The 19,908-nt window shown below is 38.4% G+C and overlaps 1 protein-coding gene across 4 annotated transcripts in view; it reads right to left on the reverse strand.

Annotated features, from left to right (window-relative positions):
• Positions 1-1,616: 1,616 nt before the first annotated feature.
• The window catches only part of ADAM23 (ADAM metallopeptidase domain 23), a 194,662-nt gene continuing 176,370 nt past the window's right edge, over positions 1,617-19,908 (reverse strand). The window contains exons 25-27 of one of the 4 annotated variants that reach the window (XM_070387689.1): positions 12,731-12,821; positions 5,047-5,140; positions 1,617-4,657 (exon numbers count right to left, since the gene is read on the reverse strand). In XM_070387689.1, coding sequence (XP_070243790.1) covers positions 5,092-5,140; positions 12,731-12,821 — 140 coding nt within the window. In that variant the 3' untranslated portion in view covers positions 1,617-4,657; positions 5,047-5,091. Of the gene's footprint in view, positions 5,141-12,730; positions 12,822-19,908 lie in introns of all 4 variants that reach the window. The other 3 variants (XM_070387704.1, XM_005904752.3, XM_070387698.1) reach the window with 3 other exon arrangements.

The raw sequence follows: 19,908 nt of genomic DNA on the forward strand, positions 1-19,908 counted from the left end.
GATGGAAGGAAAGAGACACTTAGTGCTACTTACCCAGAGTGTCTGGGCTCCTCTTCTTTAGTCTTGAAGCGTACTAATTCCTAAGCCTTGAGTGTTTCACAGTTTATAAGACCAGTGAACTTGACATCTTTCAAGACAGGTCAACACTCATTTTCAGCAAGCCTTCCTGCATCCCTTTCCCTACACCAGTCCTCTTATCTTAACTTCCTGCATGATTTAGTTTACTTACCACCTTGGGCTCAGAGGGGTTTTTTTGTTTTGTTTTGTTTTAGACACGTTGTCTTTCCATGCTAAACTGTGAGCACCTTAGGGCCTAGAATTTTATTCTGTTCCTTCAAGTCCCAGGTAGAGTTCCTGGCACAGAAGCTTAATAAACATTTGTCAAATGAATAAACTAATGAGTAGAAATCCCTAACTTTCATAATTAACCTAAAGGGGGCCTACATTACATTTGAAAGGTTACTTAGGAATTTCATTGTGAGTATATGGATTATCCACCTAATTATTTATATCCAAGTTTTAACTCTAGGCCTGCTGTCCTATTTTCTAGAAAGTTTCTGGGTCACCTTTCACAGTCAGTTACCAAGGGAGCATGAGAGAATTCAATTTGGTGTCAACCTCCAAAATGGAATGAGAAAGAAAAACATAAAAATCAGATAATTCCTTTAAAGTCAAATATACTGATAAATTATACTCTAATATTCTTTATTTAAAGTATAATCTTCATGTTACTTTAAGTGTTCCATATTTCTTTTATCATACAAAATGACATAGAAACAAATGAACCATGGTGATCGGACATAAAATTTACATCAGACTCTTCAGACTTGGGCAGATAAGGCTCTTGAGGGGGACTCTAAGCAGGGTGATTATGGGAGGATAAGAATGGATGAAGACTAGGAAAATAAACGAGGGTGAGGTCATGAAAGGCAGCTAGCACTTTAAGTCATATTGTTAGGTTTGGGCTTTATCCTATAGAAAATGAAGAACTGCTACAAACTCTATCAGAGGAATGATGTAGTCAGATTAGGCTCTGTGTTACTGCAGTACCTTTATGTGAGATACACGCAGCTGTCGATGCCAGACCAAAGCAGGGCAGTGGGAAGAGAGAGGAGACACTGAGAGACATTCATAAAAAAGGATTATTATTTGATGAACAATCCTATGTAAGGTGTGAGGAAGTACCTTCCTTTGAATGTTTTTGGTATTACAATGTAGACAACCGAACACTTCTATTTTCTTTTTAGTTTGATTCTAATGGTACCAGGGTCAAAAGTGTGGATGTTATGACTAGCCATCCCCCATTTAAACTCAGAAGAGAGACAACAAAGAAAGAAATATAGTAATGGCATGACTCTACTGTGTCCCCCCTGCCACCGCCCGGACTTATAAAAATCAAAGCATTTCCAATAAATCCACTGAAGCTGAATCCTAATCAGCAATATATTTACCATCAATCAGGATTTTATTTTGCTCCATTGACCGATTAAATTTTCAGTGAGCCTTTGATTGAGAGACCGGCGCTAAAAGTTATCTGGTGCACAGCCATTGAATCAACAACACAAGAGAGCACAGAAAAGGGGTTTAAGAAAAGACCAAAGTATAAAACTACAACATTCAATGTTAACGAAAGTTTTAATATACACTTGACTGAAGATGCATACAATGACTACTGAATCTCCATCTATAGACAACCAAGATACGAATGAATTTATTTAGCTTCCAGCAGAACTTCAGGCTGTGCACTTAAAGAACTGGAAACCATCTAAAAATGAAAGTTAACAGTGGAAGCAACAATGGCTATAAAGGATGGTGGGATGACTTTAAAGAGAGGATTCAAGTACTGTTTGGAAAGTTCTTCAGACACTAGTCTTTGAGAAGTTTGTGCATTTCCCATATCTGCATAGTTAAAAAAGAAAGAAAGAAAAACAGAAACTAAAGTCACACACATACCACTTGGCAAAACTCCACAGCTCTATGTGATTCATGTTTTGGAACATGCACCTATGTGTACTGCTCATTTATCTAGGGAGAGCAGCTCTAATTCGATGGGTTCATGCAGTATCCCAGGGTGAGCAATGAAGTCAGCGCACATCTCCTCTCCAGGTGTCACCGATTCATGAAGCAAACGTTAACGGGTGAAATGGAAACCTGTCATCACTTTACACTAACTCTTGCTGGGTAACATTAAACGGTCAGATGCTTGTGCTTTGAGCTCAAATGAATAAACTGGCATATTCACACCACAAGAATCAGCAAATGAATGGCATGTGCAAGAGAAAATACAACGGACCTTGATCTTACATAAACTAATACCACCAAACATAACTATAATCCACTGTTCACAACTGGTATGGTTGCATTGTCTTTCATAGTCATACACAGATAGCTTAAAGCTCGTGTATTTTACATATACACACAAATAATTTAACATTGGAGCATAGGTTTCATTACCTATGAAAGTGCCAGTGTAATAAAAAGTTACACTGACAGTTGCCATATGTACATAATATTTGGGGACCACTGTGGTCTGATTTAAAACATAACATCGCACATTTACAATGTTGTTTGTGAAATGCTCAGAAGTTAACAACAGGTTTAAACTTGTTTGTACTACCATGGTTTTGTACCTATTAAGTCAACCACGGTACCTCTGGAACAGCAGTGAAATGTGTATGGTGGACTCAGCAGCAGCTAAGTATCCACTGGCGAACAGGACTCAACAACAGAGAGACACAAACCACAGAGTGACAGGAAGAGATCCCGAGGAATCTGAGTTTCCTCCAGGCTCCCTCTAAGAGCCAATGCTGCTTGGTAGAAGGATACAACTCATGTCTTATGACACCAAGGGTAAGGCTGATAAACCTTGTAGGTAACCCTGTTATTACAACAGAAACATACAGCTAGTTCTAGAGAAAGACTACATGCCTGTGTAGCACCTAGGACTCAGAAAGCAATAACAGGATTAAGATGTTAGATGACGGTCTATTGTAGCATTTAGAAAGAAGGTTCCTGCTCTACGACTGCAACACTTCCAAAGCAAAGGATAACTTGGGGAAAACCCCACTGTTTAAAGCAGCACATTTTAAGGAAAAAATCCTTTGCAAAGTCCAGGCAAAAGTGGTGAGACTGGTGTTATGAATCTTGCTGAAAAAGAACTCAAAGCTCACTTGAGCAACTAATTCAGTTGTCAGGAAGAAGTGAACGGAACAACTGGATGTCCCGTTTCTAAAAACAGGACGTTACAGAAGTGTGGGCTCTTTAGGGGCCCTCAGTAAAACAGTAAAACATCACTAGATGGATGCTTACTAAAGGGATCATGTACAAGCTTTTATATTAAAAAAAAGTGGAACTAAATTTCTTTATTACCGTAGATACTCAACACTTGAACGAAAGCTATCTTGACCATCAATGGAAGAAAAAAAACCAGTGACAGTGAATTAAATTCAGAGGGGCTTGGGAACCCAGATTACATCTGCAAATCTGCCTGGAGGGAAAAGAACGATGTGAATTTGTATGTAGTAGAATCCCACTGTAATCCATCACAACATTCCACAGATCAGTCATACACCACAGGCCAGACAAGGCCAGTTGAAAACACAACACACAGAATTAAAGCCTATCTTAACAGTGTTCAGAAAAAGGTAAATGCTGTTTCTGTCCTCATTACCAGCTTTACAGTGGGGATCTACCAGATATATTTCGAGGCAGGAAGTTGAAGGCATAATGAAATACTGACAATAACAGATATGGAATAAAATGAAAAGCTTAACTTTTTCCCCAAGCTTTCAACATTTAAAAATTATTTTTTAAATTTAAGGCTTTAAGTTTATCCTCCTTTCACATTAAAGACAGGGAAAGAAAACTCAAAATCAAAAACTGACATCATGAGCTTGGCACTTTTGTGATTAATTAGAGAGGGTGTCTACTTTCTTACATTATATACAGATGTTTATAATGACATCAAAAAAATTTAGAGACTTGTGAGTACATATATTTGCATTTACATAATTTTTATGTTTTTCCTATGGGTTATTTTGTTCTTTGTGTCCCCCACCCTTTGTTTATTTTTGGTTTCCAGCATTTCATCTCATTCAATCATTTCATTTTTTTAATTGCACCTGTTTTGTGCTCAAACTCCTTGAATCTGTGGCCATATCTGTTTTTTTTTTTTTTTAAAGCAAACTCAAGAATCATTGTACAACATGTTACAAGAGAGGACAAAGAGAAATAGAGAAAAAGTAAAAATGATGGAGAACAAACAATAAACTCAAATTTACAGACAACCTTTACAAGAGAAATACTTCCGTACAGACAAGTGAAAATGATGTGTCAAAATCTATTTCCATATTTACATTTATAAAAGAACTATACAATAGCATCATTGTTCAAATTCCAGCTTCCATTTCCAAAGGATGTGAGGTCCAAGAGAAAAGACAACAGGAAGTGAATCAACAAGAGCAGGGGTGTGTGAGTTCCTCATGGCCTGGTCAAGACTAGGGAGCAGGGGGAGGGGGCAGGCAGCTTCCGTGGGTTCATCTGCCAACTTTCATCTTAGGAAATCAGTTGCAGGTTTTGCTGTGGATTGGCTTGCTAGCTGTTTGTTGTATATAGGCCATGCAGATTTTACCCTTTCGAAAATTAGATCTTCATGCCGCTGGAGTGTGTCATTGGTAAGAAAAGAAAAACAAAAAAAATCATGCTAAATCATTTAGAAGATATTAAGTGGTAGCAGGCTGAGGAAAGAAAAAGATCATTTGCTATTTTTTAATGGTTCTTTTATTGCACTTAATTTTTGTTGTTCTTCCTTCTTCCTTTCATTAGAAAAAAAAAAAAAGATTCTGAAATAGTTCTTTGTACAATATTGTCTTTTGCTCCCCTTTATTGATAGGTGGTGGGAAGGGTTCTTTGAAAGTATTTCCAAAAGGACAGTTTTTCTTTGACCCCATCCCTGTTACCCCAACGTTAGTTCTCTAGTCATAACCACCCAAGGTTTTTGTTCACAGACTTAATAGTTCTGGCAACGATGCTGCAAGTACGTCATACCCAGAATCCCACAGTGCAAGACGCTGTTCATCCAGGGCCGCTGATTCAAATGGGGCCTTGCTGAGTAGGATCAAACCTCCTCTTCTTGACATTTCTTCCAGAGCGCGTCAAAAGAAGATGCAAGCAGAAGGGGAAAAATCCACAATGTTAATCAGATCATGATGAGAGAAGGGTAATGATAATGACAGCAACGCTAGTTCCAGAGCAAAGTAATCAACTCACCCCGAGGCAGACTGTCCAAAATAACTCGAAACACAGAACAGCTCACACTCTTGGATGTTGTTACAACCTCCCTGCCAGTGTATATCCATTTGTGAAGGCTGAAAAGAAGCTTCCAGTTGTTCACTGTAAACCACAGAAAGCCTCAGCAGCCCAATTTGTCTCTTTCAGAAGGAAGTGTGAAAGTTGCTCAGTTGTGTCCCACTCTTTGCGACCCCATGGGCTATACAGTCCATGGAATTCTCCAGGCCAGAATACTGGAGTGGGTAGCTGTTCCCTTCTCCAGGGGATTTTCCCAACCCAGGAATCAAACCCAGTTCTCCCACATTGCAGGCAGATTCTTTACCAGCTGAGCCACGAGGGAAGCCCAAGAATACTAGAGTGGGTAGCCTATCCCTTCTCCAGCGGATCTTCCCAACCCAGGAATAAAACCGGGGTCTCCTGCATCGCAGGTGAATTCTTTACCAACTGAGATATCAGGGAAGCAGATTTCAGAAGGAAATGACATAGCTAACTTTAACTAGGTATAAATTAATCCAGGAGGCTCTTCCACTTAGGGGACTATTAGAAAAACTAAGAAATATTTTGAAAGTCTTATAACTGCTTCCTTTGGGAACTTAAGAGTTCTGTATCTGTGGACTGGCTTTTGCCAAAGTGACAAAAACAAAACAAAACAAAAAAACTTTGCTCTACTCAGTTATCTTGCTGCCTTGGGGTGTGAGCTCTTACCTCACTTTGGAACAAGCATTTTTCTTACCTAGAAAGTAGAAAACCAGAGTGCACAGTAAGATGGTACACTCCAAGGAGAATGGACACAGGCTCAGGTTAGTTAAGCAAATGGAGCAGCTTAGCTTAGTTGAGATAAGCAAGTTAAAATGCTTTGCTCACAGTGTCCAGTCTCCTAAAAAGAGGTTCTTGTTTAAAAAGAGAAAGAAGAGAACCAGCAAGACACTACAAGGCAACAACAAGAGTTGGTTGCAACCTCCCCATGGTCTGGCTTCATGTGGGGCATCAAGCAGGGGTTCATGCATTCAGTCTGCACACTGGGCGGGCGCAACACAGCTGCCACCACGGCGTCATGCAAAACTGGAGGCCCCTCCGCCCCCTCCCTGCCCGCTCACTCAGGGCCAGCTGATATCCTTACAGCCCTGAGTACCAAAAGGACTGCAGTATATTCCTCGTCCCCACAGGTAATTCAAAATAAAAACAATACCAAAGCTCAAAATATGTAGAAAGACATCCTGCAAAGTTCTTATTTTTTTCTCCAAGATGACTGCTTTGATGCTTCTCTTTTTCAATAGCAAATATAAAACTCTTTAAAGAAAATCTCCCTTTTTCTTTTTCAAAGTTTTCATTATGGCATCTTCTCTAATGGCTTAAGCATGTGGATCACTGGCTAAGACATAGTACAAACACTATTTGTAGGACTGCTACTTTTTCCTTTTCACCATTCCCCTTCCTCCCTCTCAACCCTCTTTTGGGTCAGTATCCTTAAAAGCAATCATTGCTGATGCTGCCCAGGAAAGAGAGGAGAGGACAAAAGGGAAGTCTCCCATGATGTATCTGTTACTAAGTCAGTTTCCTTCAGAGCACAGGGCCTGTGACTCCAGCATGTTCACTGCCCTTGAAGGTAGATGCATTAGGAACCACACTTCCTGTGAGTCAGGTGGGGGGAAAACAGCGACTGTTTGACCTTGCGGAATGATCTTGAAGGACTAGGAGCCCCAACCTATTTAGATATGTGTTGCCAGAATGCAAGAGAACCATTAAACTTTTATCTCCCCAATTAAAACTGGATGCGGAGGAAAAATCAAGTGGGCTCATGCTATACATGTAAATGACTATATTGAAAGTGAAAGTTGCTCAGTCGTGTCCGACTCTTTGCGACCCCATGGACTATACAGTTCATGGAATTCTCCAGGCCAGAATACTGGAGTGGGTAGCCTTTCCCTTCTCCAGTGGATCTTCCCAACCCAGGGATCGAACCCAGGTCTCCCACATTGCAAGTGGATTCTGTACCAGCTGAGCCACAAGGGAAGCTCAAAATGACTCTATTGCCCTTATCTAAATCCCTTTATTCAAACTCAGGGAATGTCAGATAAATAGCCACATTTAAGGTCGTAATAGCAATCTGGTCCTTTTTTTTTTTTTTGGCCAAGCCACACAGCTTGCAGGATCTGAGTTTCCCAAACAGGGATCAAACCTGGGTCCTCAGAAGTGAAAGCCCTGAGTCCTAACCACTGGACTGCCAGTAAATTCCCTGGTTCATTTGGAGATATGAAATTCCATTTCAGCCTGACATAGAGGCAACCTCTAGTGTCCATAAGTTGTCAGTTTTGAAGCTTAGATTGCGTTTTTTATAAAAACAATGTCCTACAGTATGACTGGCCTCCCAGGGCAGATCAGGAGGCCAACCTACCCTCCTGTCTATGGGAAAATGGACTCTAAATCCTAGTGGGGGGTTCCAGGACCACGCTTCCACCATTGACGTCCCAGCAGAGAGAAGGTGGAGCCCTGTGATGAGGACAGTGAGGGCCATTCCTGCAGCTGGCTGACTTTCAGGGTCAACTGTAAAACCACTACTGGCCACTATATGTTGAGAACTGCCTATCAAGTTATTTTGTTCTATTTTAATGTGAAAGCACATCTCTCATCCGTAGATGCTTGCTGCTTTCCTTCCACAAGCATTTCCTCTGAAATCCTTTGTTCACTGGATTCTGAAGGCCGCTCACTTTTTCATCATAACCTGCAAGGTATTTCTGAATCATTATAGAATATCAGTGCAATCCATAAACCCTGCATTGACTCAGTTTTCATCCAGTTTTACTACTTCTGAAAAACCTGTACTTTTGTCTACTATATATTATACTATATATACATCTACAAAAGGTTTTTAAAAGGCTCTTCAGGTAACAATAATGTTTGGGGAATTGTAAAGTCTTAGATATTCTTTTAAGGGTATGTTTATCCACCACTAAGATCTTCTTTTTCCATGACGAGTCATCACTCGCCCACCAAGAACCCTTTGCCCAACTCTGCCTCCTTGGTCACCTTAGACTGAGTTCACTTCCACAGGTGGTTGAGTCCGGGAGCTGAACTGGGTCTTTCTGGCTAACCTAGCACCACCACCACCTGCTAGGGCTGAGTAAGAAAGTGCCTAACCCAAGTGTCAGAGGGATACTGGGGAAACCAGGTCCCTTATTTTGCACTGGGATATGGTCATGGAATTTAGGTAAGGAGCAATCTGGTTATCCTCTTCATGGAAAGACTAGCTAAAATTGATTTCATTTCTAAACTCCACAAAAAACAAAAGCAGAAAAAAGACATCTGATTTTTTGAGAAAATGTAATTAGCAATATTAGGTTCATTTCAAATTTCATTCAGTATGCCAAACAATTCAGTTAACTTTCCTAGTGATAACCCAGATATGACCCTTTCAGTTTCATTTACTGCAAGTATCTAAACAGTCTTTTCTTTAGCACCTCCAACGACAAGGAACACAAGCCAAACAGTCTCCTAGCGTCCAAGTCAGGTTCAGTAGGGACTGAATCTGACTTCTCATAGACAGGAAGCCACATATTTAATTACACAGACTTATTAAATTAACACTTTTAATGTCAGGGGCAGCTCTGCCAGGGCAACATGGCCACTCCTACTGCTGAATCCCATGGAGAGAGCAGGTGGTGGAATAAGGGGACATGGCAATAGTCTTCCATAGCCTGCAATTATAACACGTTTGAAAGAACTCAACATTTGTCCTCAAATCTTGTGATACGAACTGTCAGCAAACTAGGGCACTATTAACCTTCAAGTTCTTTTCCTATCATCACCTAGAATCTCTTTTCTACCACCATCACTTTATGGGCATATAGATGACCATATTGCTCACATCAAAACTCCTGTCTTCAGATTTAGAGAATTCAGAAAAAAAGCTGCATCCAAGTTAATAACAGCAATTCTGTTCATTGTTAGATGAAGAGATGAAATTATCTTTTTATATGCTTGTCACTCGTCCTAAGCTTTCGAGAAAGATGCTACTAAAATGATACTTCAGTCTCTTGATTTTTTTCAATGTCCAGGAAAGGCAACAACTCTAATGACTCAGTGGAGCATCATTATTATTCAACGCTGAATGATAGCCATGAGCCTCCTTGGCAACCACGTTTGCGATCTTTTGCACCACAGTTCATAGCTTTATTTAGTGCAGGGATGGAGAGAAAAAAAAAAAGAGCAGAGGGTGAGAGCAAATACATGCAGATGTGGGAGAAAGTTGACCAAATTGGTATGACAAGGGCCTATGTTCAGTTTTCACAAGATTTCTCAGAGAAAAATCCTAACACCTTAAAGACTGAGAATCCATAGACTAAACTATCCCTTAGCATCTTCACACTTCTGGAATACAGAACTATTGAAATTACTTAGGTATGCCTACCACATTACCCAATATATCAGAATAGTTTTTAAAAATAACCTACCCAATAAAACATTTTTAAGAGTTTTACCATCTTGCTCAGGGAAGTCTTGCTTGCATTAACCCAAGTTTTCAGACTCTACTATTCTGCTAAAAAGAAGTAATCTAAATTCATACTATTGTTTTTTTTTTTAATTTTTAAATAATTTTTATTTTTTTAAGATTTAGCATCCTCATTGACAATCCAGAAACAGTCCGTTGACCACACAATCTTGATAAAGCTTCATCCTCACTTTACACACACAAATTTACACACATTCACACATGCATGTACACTCACATAAGCTTATGCTTTAACCAGCTATTTACAGGTAAATATGTTTAAGAAAAGAACCCTAATGGCAGTGTCAGGAGTCAGAGCACAGCTGTATCTCTCATTCATATTTGAACAAGTTATGCTGGGTATGAAACTTCTTCCACAACTACATTATTCAGAATGTTACACCTAAAGAAATTCAACATTAGAAAAAAGCAATATTTCCCCTGAGCAGTTATTTTCCTGGATGGCTAAGTATATGTACCTTCAGATTCTTTAGGCTATCTTGCTAATTTCTCATCCAGTAATAAAAACCCAGTCAGGAGGGCTTTCCAATAAAGATATTTAGAGCAATTCTTTTTACAAACTATTTTCAACTTTTGATTCTAAAGAAACCTCTTTTGTATCTACATTGAACTCAATGAAAGACTTCAAAGTTTCAATTCAAACAGAAAATAATTATACTTCCAAATCATCTCTAGACTAATCATCTCTAAAACTGTGTGAAGGGTGGGAACACTGAAGCCTCATCATTCAGCACCCAAAGGCTTTTATTGCAAGGTTGAAGTAGTTATTTAAAGCTCCATACAAACCACATAGCTACTATTAAAATCTAAAGATCTAACATCTAAAAATCTAAACTAAAGATTCCCATGGAGGAACAAATAGCACAAACAGCAGTACCTCCTACAAATTTAAACTGCTAAAATGACATGTTCAAGAATTCTGTCTTCATTTTTTCCTTTGTTCCAGGACATACAAATATTTACTTTACTTTACACTATTGTGTGCCTTCTAAATGTTTTCCTGTAAGGGTCATAGGGAAGGGAAGGGACACTGACAGAACCCAGCCACACATGTCTGCACAGCATCCCCCCAAAGGCTATTTCTCACCTCACTAAACGTCCATCTCTTCCCCTTTGTTTTCTGTTCTGATAACTAGATGTCTTTCTCAGATATAAATACACTGTACAGGCCTATAACTACTTATACAGGGATAAATGCTTTTTTGCTTTTCCCCAAAGAAACATGCAATTCAAGCTGTGAGCTAGGCCAGGCCACTGTTTTGAGGTCCTGCTACAGAACAGTGCTCTCATCTCCAAATGCTGAAGTGGTACATTTGTCACTGCATGCGGCTGGATGGCTAAGATGCCCAGTGGACTCTTTTCCAGGCCTTTGAAACTGAAGTCTCCTAACACCAAGGAGGCATAAGCCTGGCATGAGCCAACTTTATTTTCCTTGAGGCATACTTATGAAAAAGTTCAAAGGAGCACTCTAGAGTAACAGATCATGGAACTACTGAAATGCATAATGACCTTCTTACAGTCATGAGACACTAAGAAAAGTTTTTGCTAGAATTATTTCAGCCCAAACAAACACATATTTTTTTGTTGTTAGGTACCACACGAGTGACTCATTAACTGGGAAAACTCTTATTAATATCATGGTGAGAAAGTTAAATGTGTTTGTGTGTCTTTGCACTGATGTCAAAATTACTGTTTCACTAAACAGGTTCAAATTTATAAATATCTCTGAAGAAAAGAGGTACCATCTGATAATACCCTTCCAAGCTGAAGCCACTCAAAAATTTGTAGGCTTATTCATTAAATCTTAATATAATAACAAAATTAGCAGAAAAAGTTTAATTTGTTTAAATCATCTTTTGGCTTGTTTTTCTTTCATAATAAATTTCTAATAATGACAATTTTACCTGGTTTAAATATATTGAATTGAGAATTCCAAATATAAAACATAAAAAAGTTCATAATTGAGGTAATTACTCAGATAATTCAGGTCAAAAAGTTCCTCTATTAAGTAACCAGATGGAGGCAAAGTGGGTTTTGAATTTGGGTAATATTCTTATTTCCCACTTAAATTTGTTTCCCTAGATCTAATTGAAACTCAATTTATCACAGGGAGTATTCGGCACAGGGAATATTAGGTCTTATCTACAAACCACAATAAACAAGTCATCACGGCACAAAAAGATATAGGAAGCAATTATCCAATGAATTCAAGGTATGGAAATGCCAAACTGGACAAAATAGGTTCAAAAATTTGGACCACAATCAAGGTTTGTTTGTGATTATCTGGTGTGTCTATTTAAACAAACTTACTTCAGTGATCAGGTACAATCCAAGCTGAAAGGTCCTATGAAACCACACCTAGTCTACCAGTCATGTCAATATTAACAGTTCATTAAAAAATAGTAAGTGACACAAAGCCACAGACCTCAAATTCCAATGAGACACCGATTTAGTAGGTTAGGGAATTAATGAAACTAATGTTTTTATAAAATAATAAAGCTTTTCAAATCACAAAGCTATACGGGTGAAAAATAAGGTTGTGAAAATTTCAAAATGTCAATGGCATAGAAAGCAGTTTTAAACAGATACAAAGATCTTGTATGAGGAGATGCACTTATATCCAACAACAGTTTCCTGGATTATCTGCATATAAATAAATGTTTCTCAGGATGCTTGCTCCTAAAACTACTTTTATCAAAGAACTTCTCCTTTAAGTACTGCATATAAGTGCTTTCTACATTTTGGGTTTTCCCATCTGCCTGAAGATGGTATTTGAGGTTCCATGTTTCTTCTGACCCATTTCTGAACACAAATATCTATTTTTAGTAGTTTTACTGTTAAAATCTGGTAGCAGGAACTCAAAACTTGGTTACGTAAGCAGAAGAGAGAAGTGCCAGAGCCACTGAGAAGAAGACATGCGGCATTGCTTACTTAAATCCCCATCCTGTGCCCCCCAGGACAATAGCTGCTACCAGGATGGCCCCAGCGATGGAGCCTATTATGAGATTGGTGGCACTAGGACCTGTGGCAGAGGATCATGGGAAGAAAGTCAGATGAGCTGACCACTTTCATTACCACCAGCGACAGGCAGATAAGCAGTTACAGGAAGTAAATCCCCTCTGAAAAAGATCACTAAACACTTAAATATCGCCCTTGTTTATAGACAGCTACTGCTTAGATCCGTCTGCCTATAAATCTCAAGTTTCTGTACCACTGACAGAATAAGTTCCATTCCATTCACCTTCCGCAGAATCTGAAGAAAGTTACAGATGCCCACTTGCTGCCGTCGCCCATCTTTTTTTCTCCTCCCCTACCCCAGGATCAGGAAGCAAACAAGTAAAAGAACGAATAAACATGACAGCATTAGAATTCGTACTCTCTGGCTGGCAAATGAAGGCATGAAAAGAAGGAAAAATATTCCACTAAAGTGCTCTTTGCAAGCAGCAGATAAAGTTGTCTAAATGCTAAATTTTTTTATCCCTCATTGAAGACAGTTAAAATTCAGAAGGAAGAAGGAAGGTACCAACAAAGATCTAACTGGGAGGCGCTCAAAGATGCTTGTTCATTGCAGAGACCCATACAGTGTTTATACAGCAACATGGAATTCCAAAGACAAGATACAAAGGAAGCATAAAATTTATTTGAGTGATTTTGGGGAAATAGGATAAAGATTCCTTAAGTTCGACTCGATCTTCAAGTTTCCAGGTATAACTAAGAGAAATTTGAGGCTTGGAGACATTTGAAAAAAAAAAGAAGTGAGAAGTAAAGACAGCAAGAATGAAAATGCAAAGTGGAATTTTTTGTCAATTGTTTTAGCAACAGTTGAAACATATAGTAAATCCTCTCCATTCACATGGAAAACACCTTAGCACACTATTTTTAAATCTAAGCAACATTAACTTCAGTACATGAATTATTCTAAGTATCATATCCTCCAGGGAGCTAATATGCAGGCTCAGTGCTCCTAAGAGCAAACTAATTCCAGTCCTATTTATCTCTGTTCCAGAAGTCATGAAACCAATTTTGATAGTTCTCCTAAAATCCTGAATTTGTGCATACATTCATTTTTGTGTAAAAAATTCTCTTTTCTGCTCACATTAGTGCCCTCAGCTGTGTATATAAATGGATGCCACTGCACTAAAACTGTGTACATTATATGTTTTTACTAGGATCATCCAGTGCTGTGCGCATGAGTGGGATAGAGTATAGGGCAATGGGAGTGTCAGGGATGTGGTCTTCACCAGCTCCCGGACAGGGACATGCTCTTAAGATGCACCACTGAGATTCTACAGAACACAAATCTCAGTGGCCCGTAGAGTCCCACTGACAATAATAAATAATTGGGAGAGCAAGAAAAACAGATTACCTACTGTATATTGAGCACTTATATTTACCAGGTACAGTTCTAAGTGCTTGACAAATATTAATATTTCATTTGATCCTCATAAAATCCCTATGAGATAGGAACTATTTTTATCCCTCTTTAATAGATGAAGAAACGGAGGCTTCTAGACATTAATAAGCGACAGAGGCAAAATCTGAACACAGATTTGTCTGACTCTCAACCTTATGCTACAAACTGAGGGGCAGCCAACTACAGCCCACAGGCCAAATTTGTCCCTGATGAATGTTTGGCAAAGAAATTTTATAGGAACATGGCCACGATCACTGGTTTACATACTGTTTATGGCTGATTTCAGGCAGAGACAGCAGAGGTAGAACACAAGGCTATGACAGACACTCTGAAAAGTCAAAACAACTTACTATCTTTACACAAAGATTGCTAAACGTCATCCCACTTAGCTGTGTTTCCTTCCCACATTTCTTTTTCTGCTCTTTTTTTTAATACAGTTGATTAACATCGTTGTGTTCATTTCAAGTATACAGGAAAGTGATTCAGTTATATGTTTACATGTATCCATTTTTTTTTTTTTCAAAATCTTTTCCCATTTAGGTTACAGAATATTGAGCAGAGTTCTCTGGGCTATACAGTAGGTCCTATTGGTTACATAGTTTAAATACAGTAGTACTTATGTGGACTTACCTGTCACACCCAAAAATAGCCACACACTTGCAACAGTGTAAGAGTAGATAAAACAAAGGTTGGTAACAAAGACTATGCTTTACACAACTGGCTTCAAATTTTGCCCAGCTCTAAGACTCCAAGGGGAATTTGTTAAAATGTATCCATTTCATTAGTACATTGCAGTTATGGCCAATAAATAATATTAAAAAAGGAACTGGGATGACTTTTTTGAAAACTACCTTTTTTCAAGGAAGAATTTCACATAAATGTATATAAAGAATTTCTCTTGGAAATGAAATGTTGCTTCTGTATATAATCCAATTAACACACCCAAAGTGAAATTTTATAGGACAAAGTTCTTGCTTTCTCTAAGTATTTTAGCTGTGTCATATATAAGTAAGTGAGGAGAAATAAAATATTTATTTTCTAACAAGTGAAGAGAAATAAAATATCTTTTCCAATATTTCTAGCTTCCTGGGGTTAATTAGCCTCACAGTCCATAGAGATGGGATGTAAAGATCCCATCTAGACAAAAAGATCCCAGTCTAGACAAAGCCCTTTGATGCAGGGGAGAGAAAGTTTAGTAAATCTACAGTGGAAAGTGTGACTTCTGGACTTGTTCCTCTGTTCACGTTAATTCAGTGTCTAGATCTCCCAGGCCCATACTGTACCATGTGTGGCCACTAATGGGACTACAGAGAAACGTGAGTGATGTTAGCAACATGCCCAGGGTTTGGGGAGGTTGTTGAATAGAGGCTATTTGTGATTTCTTAAAATACTAGGAATTCATTCCCCAGCCACTGGGAAATGTTATCACCACTACACTCAATAGAAAAGACAGCATGTATTGGGAGTATTTCTATTATTTGTATATGCTCTCTCTGTAATTAGAGGGGAAAAAATATCAGGATAATCTTCTAGTCTACAGATTAGCAATCTCATAAGAGCAATACCCCATGGAGAACTGACAGCTGTTGTGAGGATGTGGATCAAGTACAAAGCAACGTAAATAAAAGCACCAACGAGGAGAGCTGTATTTCTGTGTAGGGCAAGTGGCATGCAGTAGACTTATTTATACACTGGTTATTCTTTAAGACAAACGCACCAGATTACTTGCAACTGTTCACCTAAGGTTTTGTAGGTTTGCACTAAATATCTGTTTTTTCTCAATGCTCTTTGTTTACAAATATTTATGTAAACCTTGGATTTGAGTGATTAACTATTCTATAAGAAGAAAATAAGGACAGTATTGTAGATGTATTTAAAAAAAAAAACGGTGAACTAAATAACTTCTTTAAAAAAAAAATTAAGCTGAAGCCTCCTATATCACTCTAAATAAACAGAGCAAATGTTAGTGGCTACATTTGGATTTTCTTTAAAAGGAGCTACAACTGTTGATAATTTCTACCTGTATATGTGGATCTATTTGACTACTGATGGAGAAGGAAATGGCAACCCACTCCAGTAGTCTTGCTTGGGAAATTCCACGAACAGAGGAGGCTGGTGTTACAGTCCATTGAGTAACAAGAGTTGGACTTAGCAATTAGACCATTTGACTGTGAAGATTAAATTTGTTATAAGATTCCTAACAAAACCCTCATAGAAAAGCATTTATGTTAATGGTTTGTCAAAAAAAGATTTGTTATTTTAAAATATCTTTTATAAATGGAGAAGCAGTGAAAGCTTTGGGACCATTGCCTTAATTGTGAAGACATCATAAGCACCCCAATATTATTTTATGCCCCACATTGTTCCAGACAGGAGAAGGTTTTCCACTGCACAAGAAAACCACAGGACACAAACACATTCAAATCACACCACAAGGGGCACACAGCAACAAGACAACACATGGGGGAGTCGGGTGCCAAGGATCAGCTCACACACCGGGGATCAAACAGAACACTCTGAAACTCAGAAAGGTGCTTACTCTATTCCCCACCCTGTGCCTCCAAAAATCACCCCAAGGGCCAGAATGGTGCCAGCCACAGCACCTATTAGCCTGCTTGTGGCCATGTTCACTGTGTGGAGGGAAAACGGAGAGTGTTTAACAAAGGAAATTAATTACACACTGAAAGCACTAACATACAACATAACCTGTTCAGGAAATGCTTTGAAAGTCAAATATTGAGATCTTTGCCTGAAGATTTGAAATTAAGATCTACATACACATTGCAAATACTTGAGAATAATTCTGAATGTATCTTCAAATTCCACAAACCCTACTTAAAACATAGTCTCTTATACGTTCAACATGTATAATAAATAATCCAATTTGAGTTATAGGTCCTACATGGAGTGAGATAAAATTAAAGTATGATTTTAATTGCATAGCAGCAAATCTGTGTTTTTGTTATAAAAGCAGTAAACCATTAGTATACTTTTTATAAACTTCTCAAACTGCAAAATACGCCTAAGAAGCTATATCTTTTTTAAAACTCAGAACTTATCATTCGAATTTTATGAACATACTTACAAATTTAAAATAGAGTTATCTTTAAAACGAACTGCATTTGCAGCCAGAAAATTATTTTATCTGGAAAAGTATATTTCAAATAACCCGCAGTGTTTGGGACATACATAGTACTGGAACACTTTTAGTTTTTTTATAGTTTCCAGGGTATAAACTATGTGCTGAGAGAAAGTTAGGGTCTCAATGATGCTGTAGCAATTGCTTCAGACGACCCAGCAGTGTTTGACTCAGTGGAGACACTCCATCCCCACACATCAAAGCTTCTGTGAATAGATTTTGAATATTGCAAAATGGGCCTGGAGTGAGCACAGGTCCCTAGTGCTCCCTAATTGGGCAAGATGAAATTTAGTGTTGGAGGAAGGCAGGTTATTTAGGGTTGAGTGTGTTTGTGAGTCTGTGTCCGTGACTATGCATGCAAACCTACAGACGAAAATGCACTTTAACTCACATTTCTGTATGAACCAAAAATACTGGTTCCCTTCACTTTAACAATGAAAATTAAAAAATTCGTTCCCACAAGGCTGTATTCACATAAATTATGTGCTCTGAGACATAAGGAAACACACAAAGAACCACGATTCAAAGTCACAATTTTTTAAGGCTTAATATGGGGTTTGTTGACCTTTTTAGCTAAATATTCTCCCAAAGAAGAGAGAGGACCTTGAATGTGTAAACCTGATGAGCAACTATATAATTACTTCATTTTATCACAGAGTAAATAGTATGAGTCAGATAGTCTAGCTTTATCATTAACTAAAAACAACCTGAGTTATTCTTCAAATAACAAAAAACAATAGGGAACACAACAAAAAACAGAGAAAGCCTCTGGAGAGCACTGAGGGGAAGAAAAGAAGACCAACATATAAGGTGATGGTAACAGTCTTCAAGGGTTCCCCACGGCTCGGTGGTCAAGACTCCGCCTGCAATGCAGGAGACTCGGAAGACTTGGGTTTGATCTTTGGGTCTGAAAGATCCCCTGGAGGAGGAAATGACAACCCAGTCCAGCATGCCCGCCTGAAAAATCCCACGGACAGAGTAGCCTGGTGGGCTACAGTTCAAAGGGTTGCAAAGAATCCGACACAGCTGAGAACTAAGCAATGTTTTTCAAATATGACAATCCCTTATAATTCAATATAACCTAAATAAGAGCTCAGACTTCCAAATTGTGGAGGTAAATACTGAGATGAAATGTATTCCAGATAGACTGCCTCTTTTTTTTTTTTTTTTTTTGAGGCCATAGAAAATCATTGCTTTCAGAATACTAAATTAACTAGGACGCATCATGTTATATATATGCTTTTTGTTAGGCATTGTCCCTCAGACCCAAAATATATGAGAGTCTGATTACCTCTTTAATATTTTATAAAAGCTGTATGTGCTAAATTATAGGAAACTAACATATCCCTTTCACATGGTAAAGAATCCCTTTAAAACATAATGCTGAATGAATATTTGTTATTTTTATAATAACTATGAGAGTGATAAATAACAACATCTATTTTAAAAGGCTTTTTCTATTTGCTCTGGATGTAATTTCTCACCACAGAATCCAGAGAATTAGGCAATTGATCACGCAGGTGTTAGAAACAACCAGATGAACACGATTCCACAGACGCTTCAAATATGTATTCGAGATAAACAGATATAATCTGTAATCTCCCCTGGGCAAGAGCAATTATCTCCAATTCTTAACTGATGGGTACTCAACACCAAAACAAGATAAAAGTAAGTGGAAAAACAGCTTTTTCAAAAATATCCTTTCCCCTCTTTGTTCTCCTGCCCTCCCACTACTTTTTAACTAAAAAATATATGCAAAATTCATTTGATTCTTTATCATGACACTTAACAGGCTTATCTCTTCCAGTAGGTAGCAACTCAACCTGTTTTCAAACGGACATGAATTTACTGAGTGGCTCATAGGTGGATGGATGTGTACTGCTGCTGCTGCTAAGTCGCTTCAGTCATGTCCGACTCTGTGTGACCCCACAGGCTCCCCCGTCCCTGGGATTCTCCAGGCAAGACACTGGAGTGGGTTGCCATTTCCTTCTCCAATGCATGAAAGTGAAAAGTGAAAGTGAAGTCGCTCAGTCGTGTCCGACCCTCAGCGACCCCATGGACTGCAGCCTACCAGGTTCCTCCATCCGTGGGATTTTCCACGCAGGAGTACTGGAGTGGGGTGCCAATGCCTTCTCCAATGGATGTGTACAGGGGATATTTAAAAACTAAGGTCTCAGCTGCTCTTCCCAGCTAAAAAGAATTTATCTTCTCATTGAAAAAAATTTTCTCAGGCCTTCGGGGACCTATAATCTAGTTTTACTTCCCTACTAATTTATTTATTATGTAACTGTATTTGTTTGTTCATTCAGTACTTATGAAAAGGTTTTGTTGTTGTTGTTCCAGAAACCATGCTGGTGATACACCTTATTTTTCTCTTCATCCTACCAAACCTAGAAGGCTTGCAGATTCTAGCTAACAACACAATCATATTAGGAACTTGAGTTTGCTCTCCAACCCTTCACTGTACTTACTTTTCATTTAACTTGAAACTGTTATGGAAACTGTTTATTACTTAGCAGTATGTTTTCACTTTTGTTTTCTTATTTCTGTTATTTG

Source organism: Bos mutus, chromosome 2 (genome assembly GCF_027580195.1).
Source record: "Bos mutus isolate GX-2022 chromosome 2, NWIPB_WYAK_1.1, whole genome shotgun sequence".
Classification (NCBI taxonomy): domain Eukaryota; kingdom Metazoa; phylum Chordata; class Mammalia; order Artiodactyla; family Bovidae; genus Bos; species Bos mutus.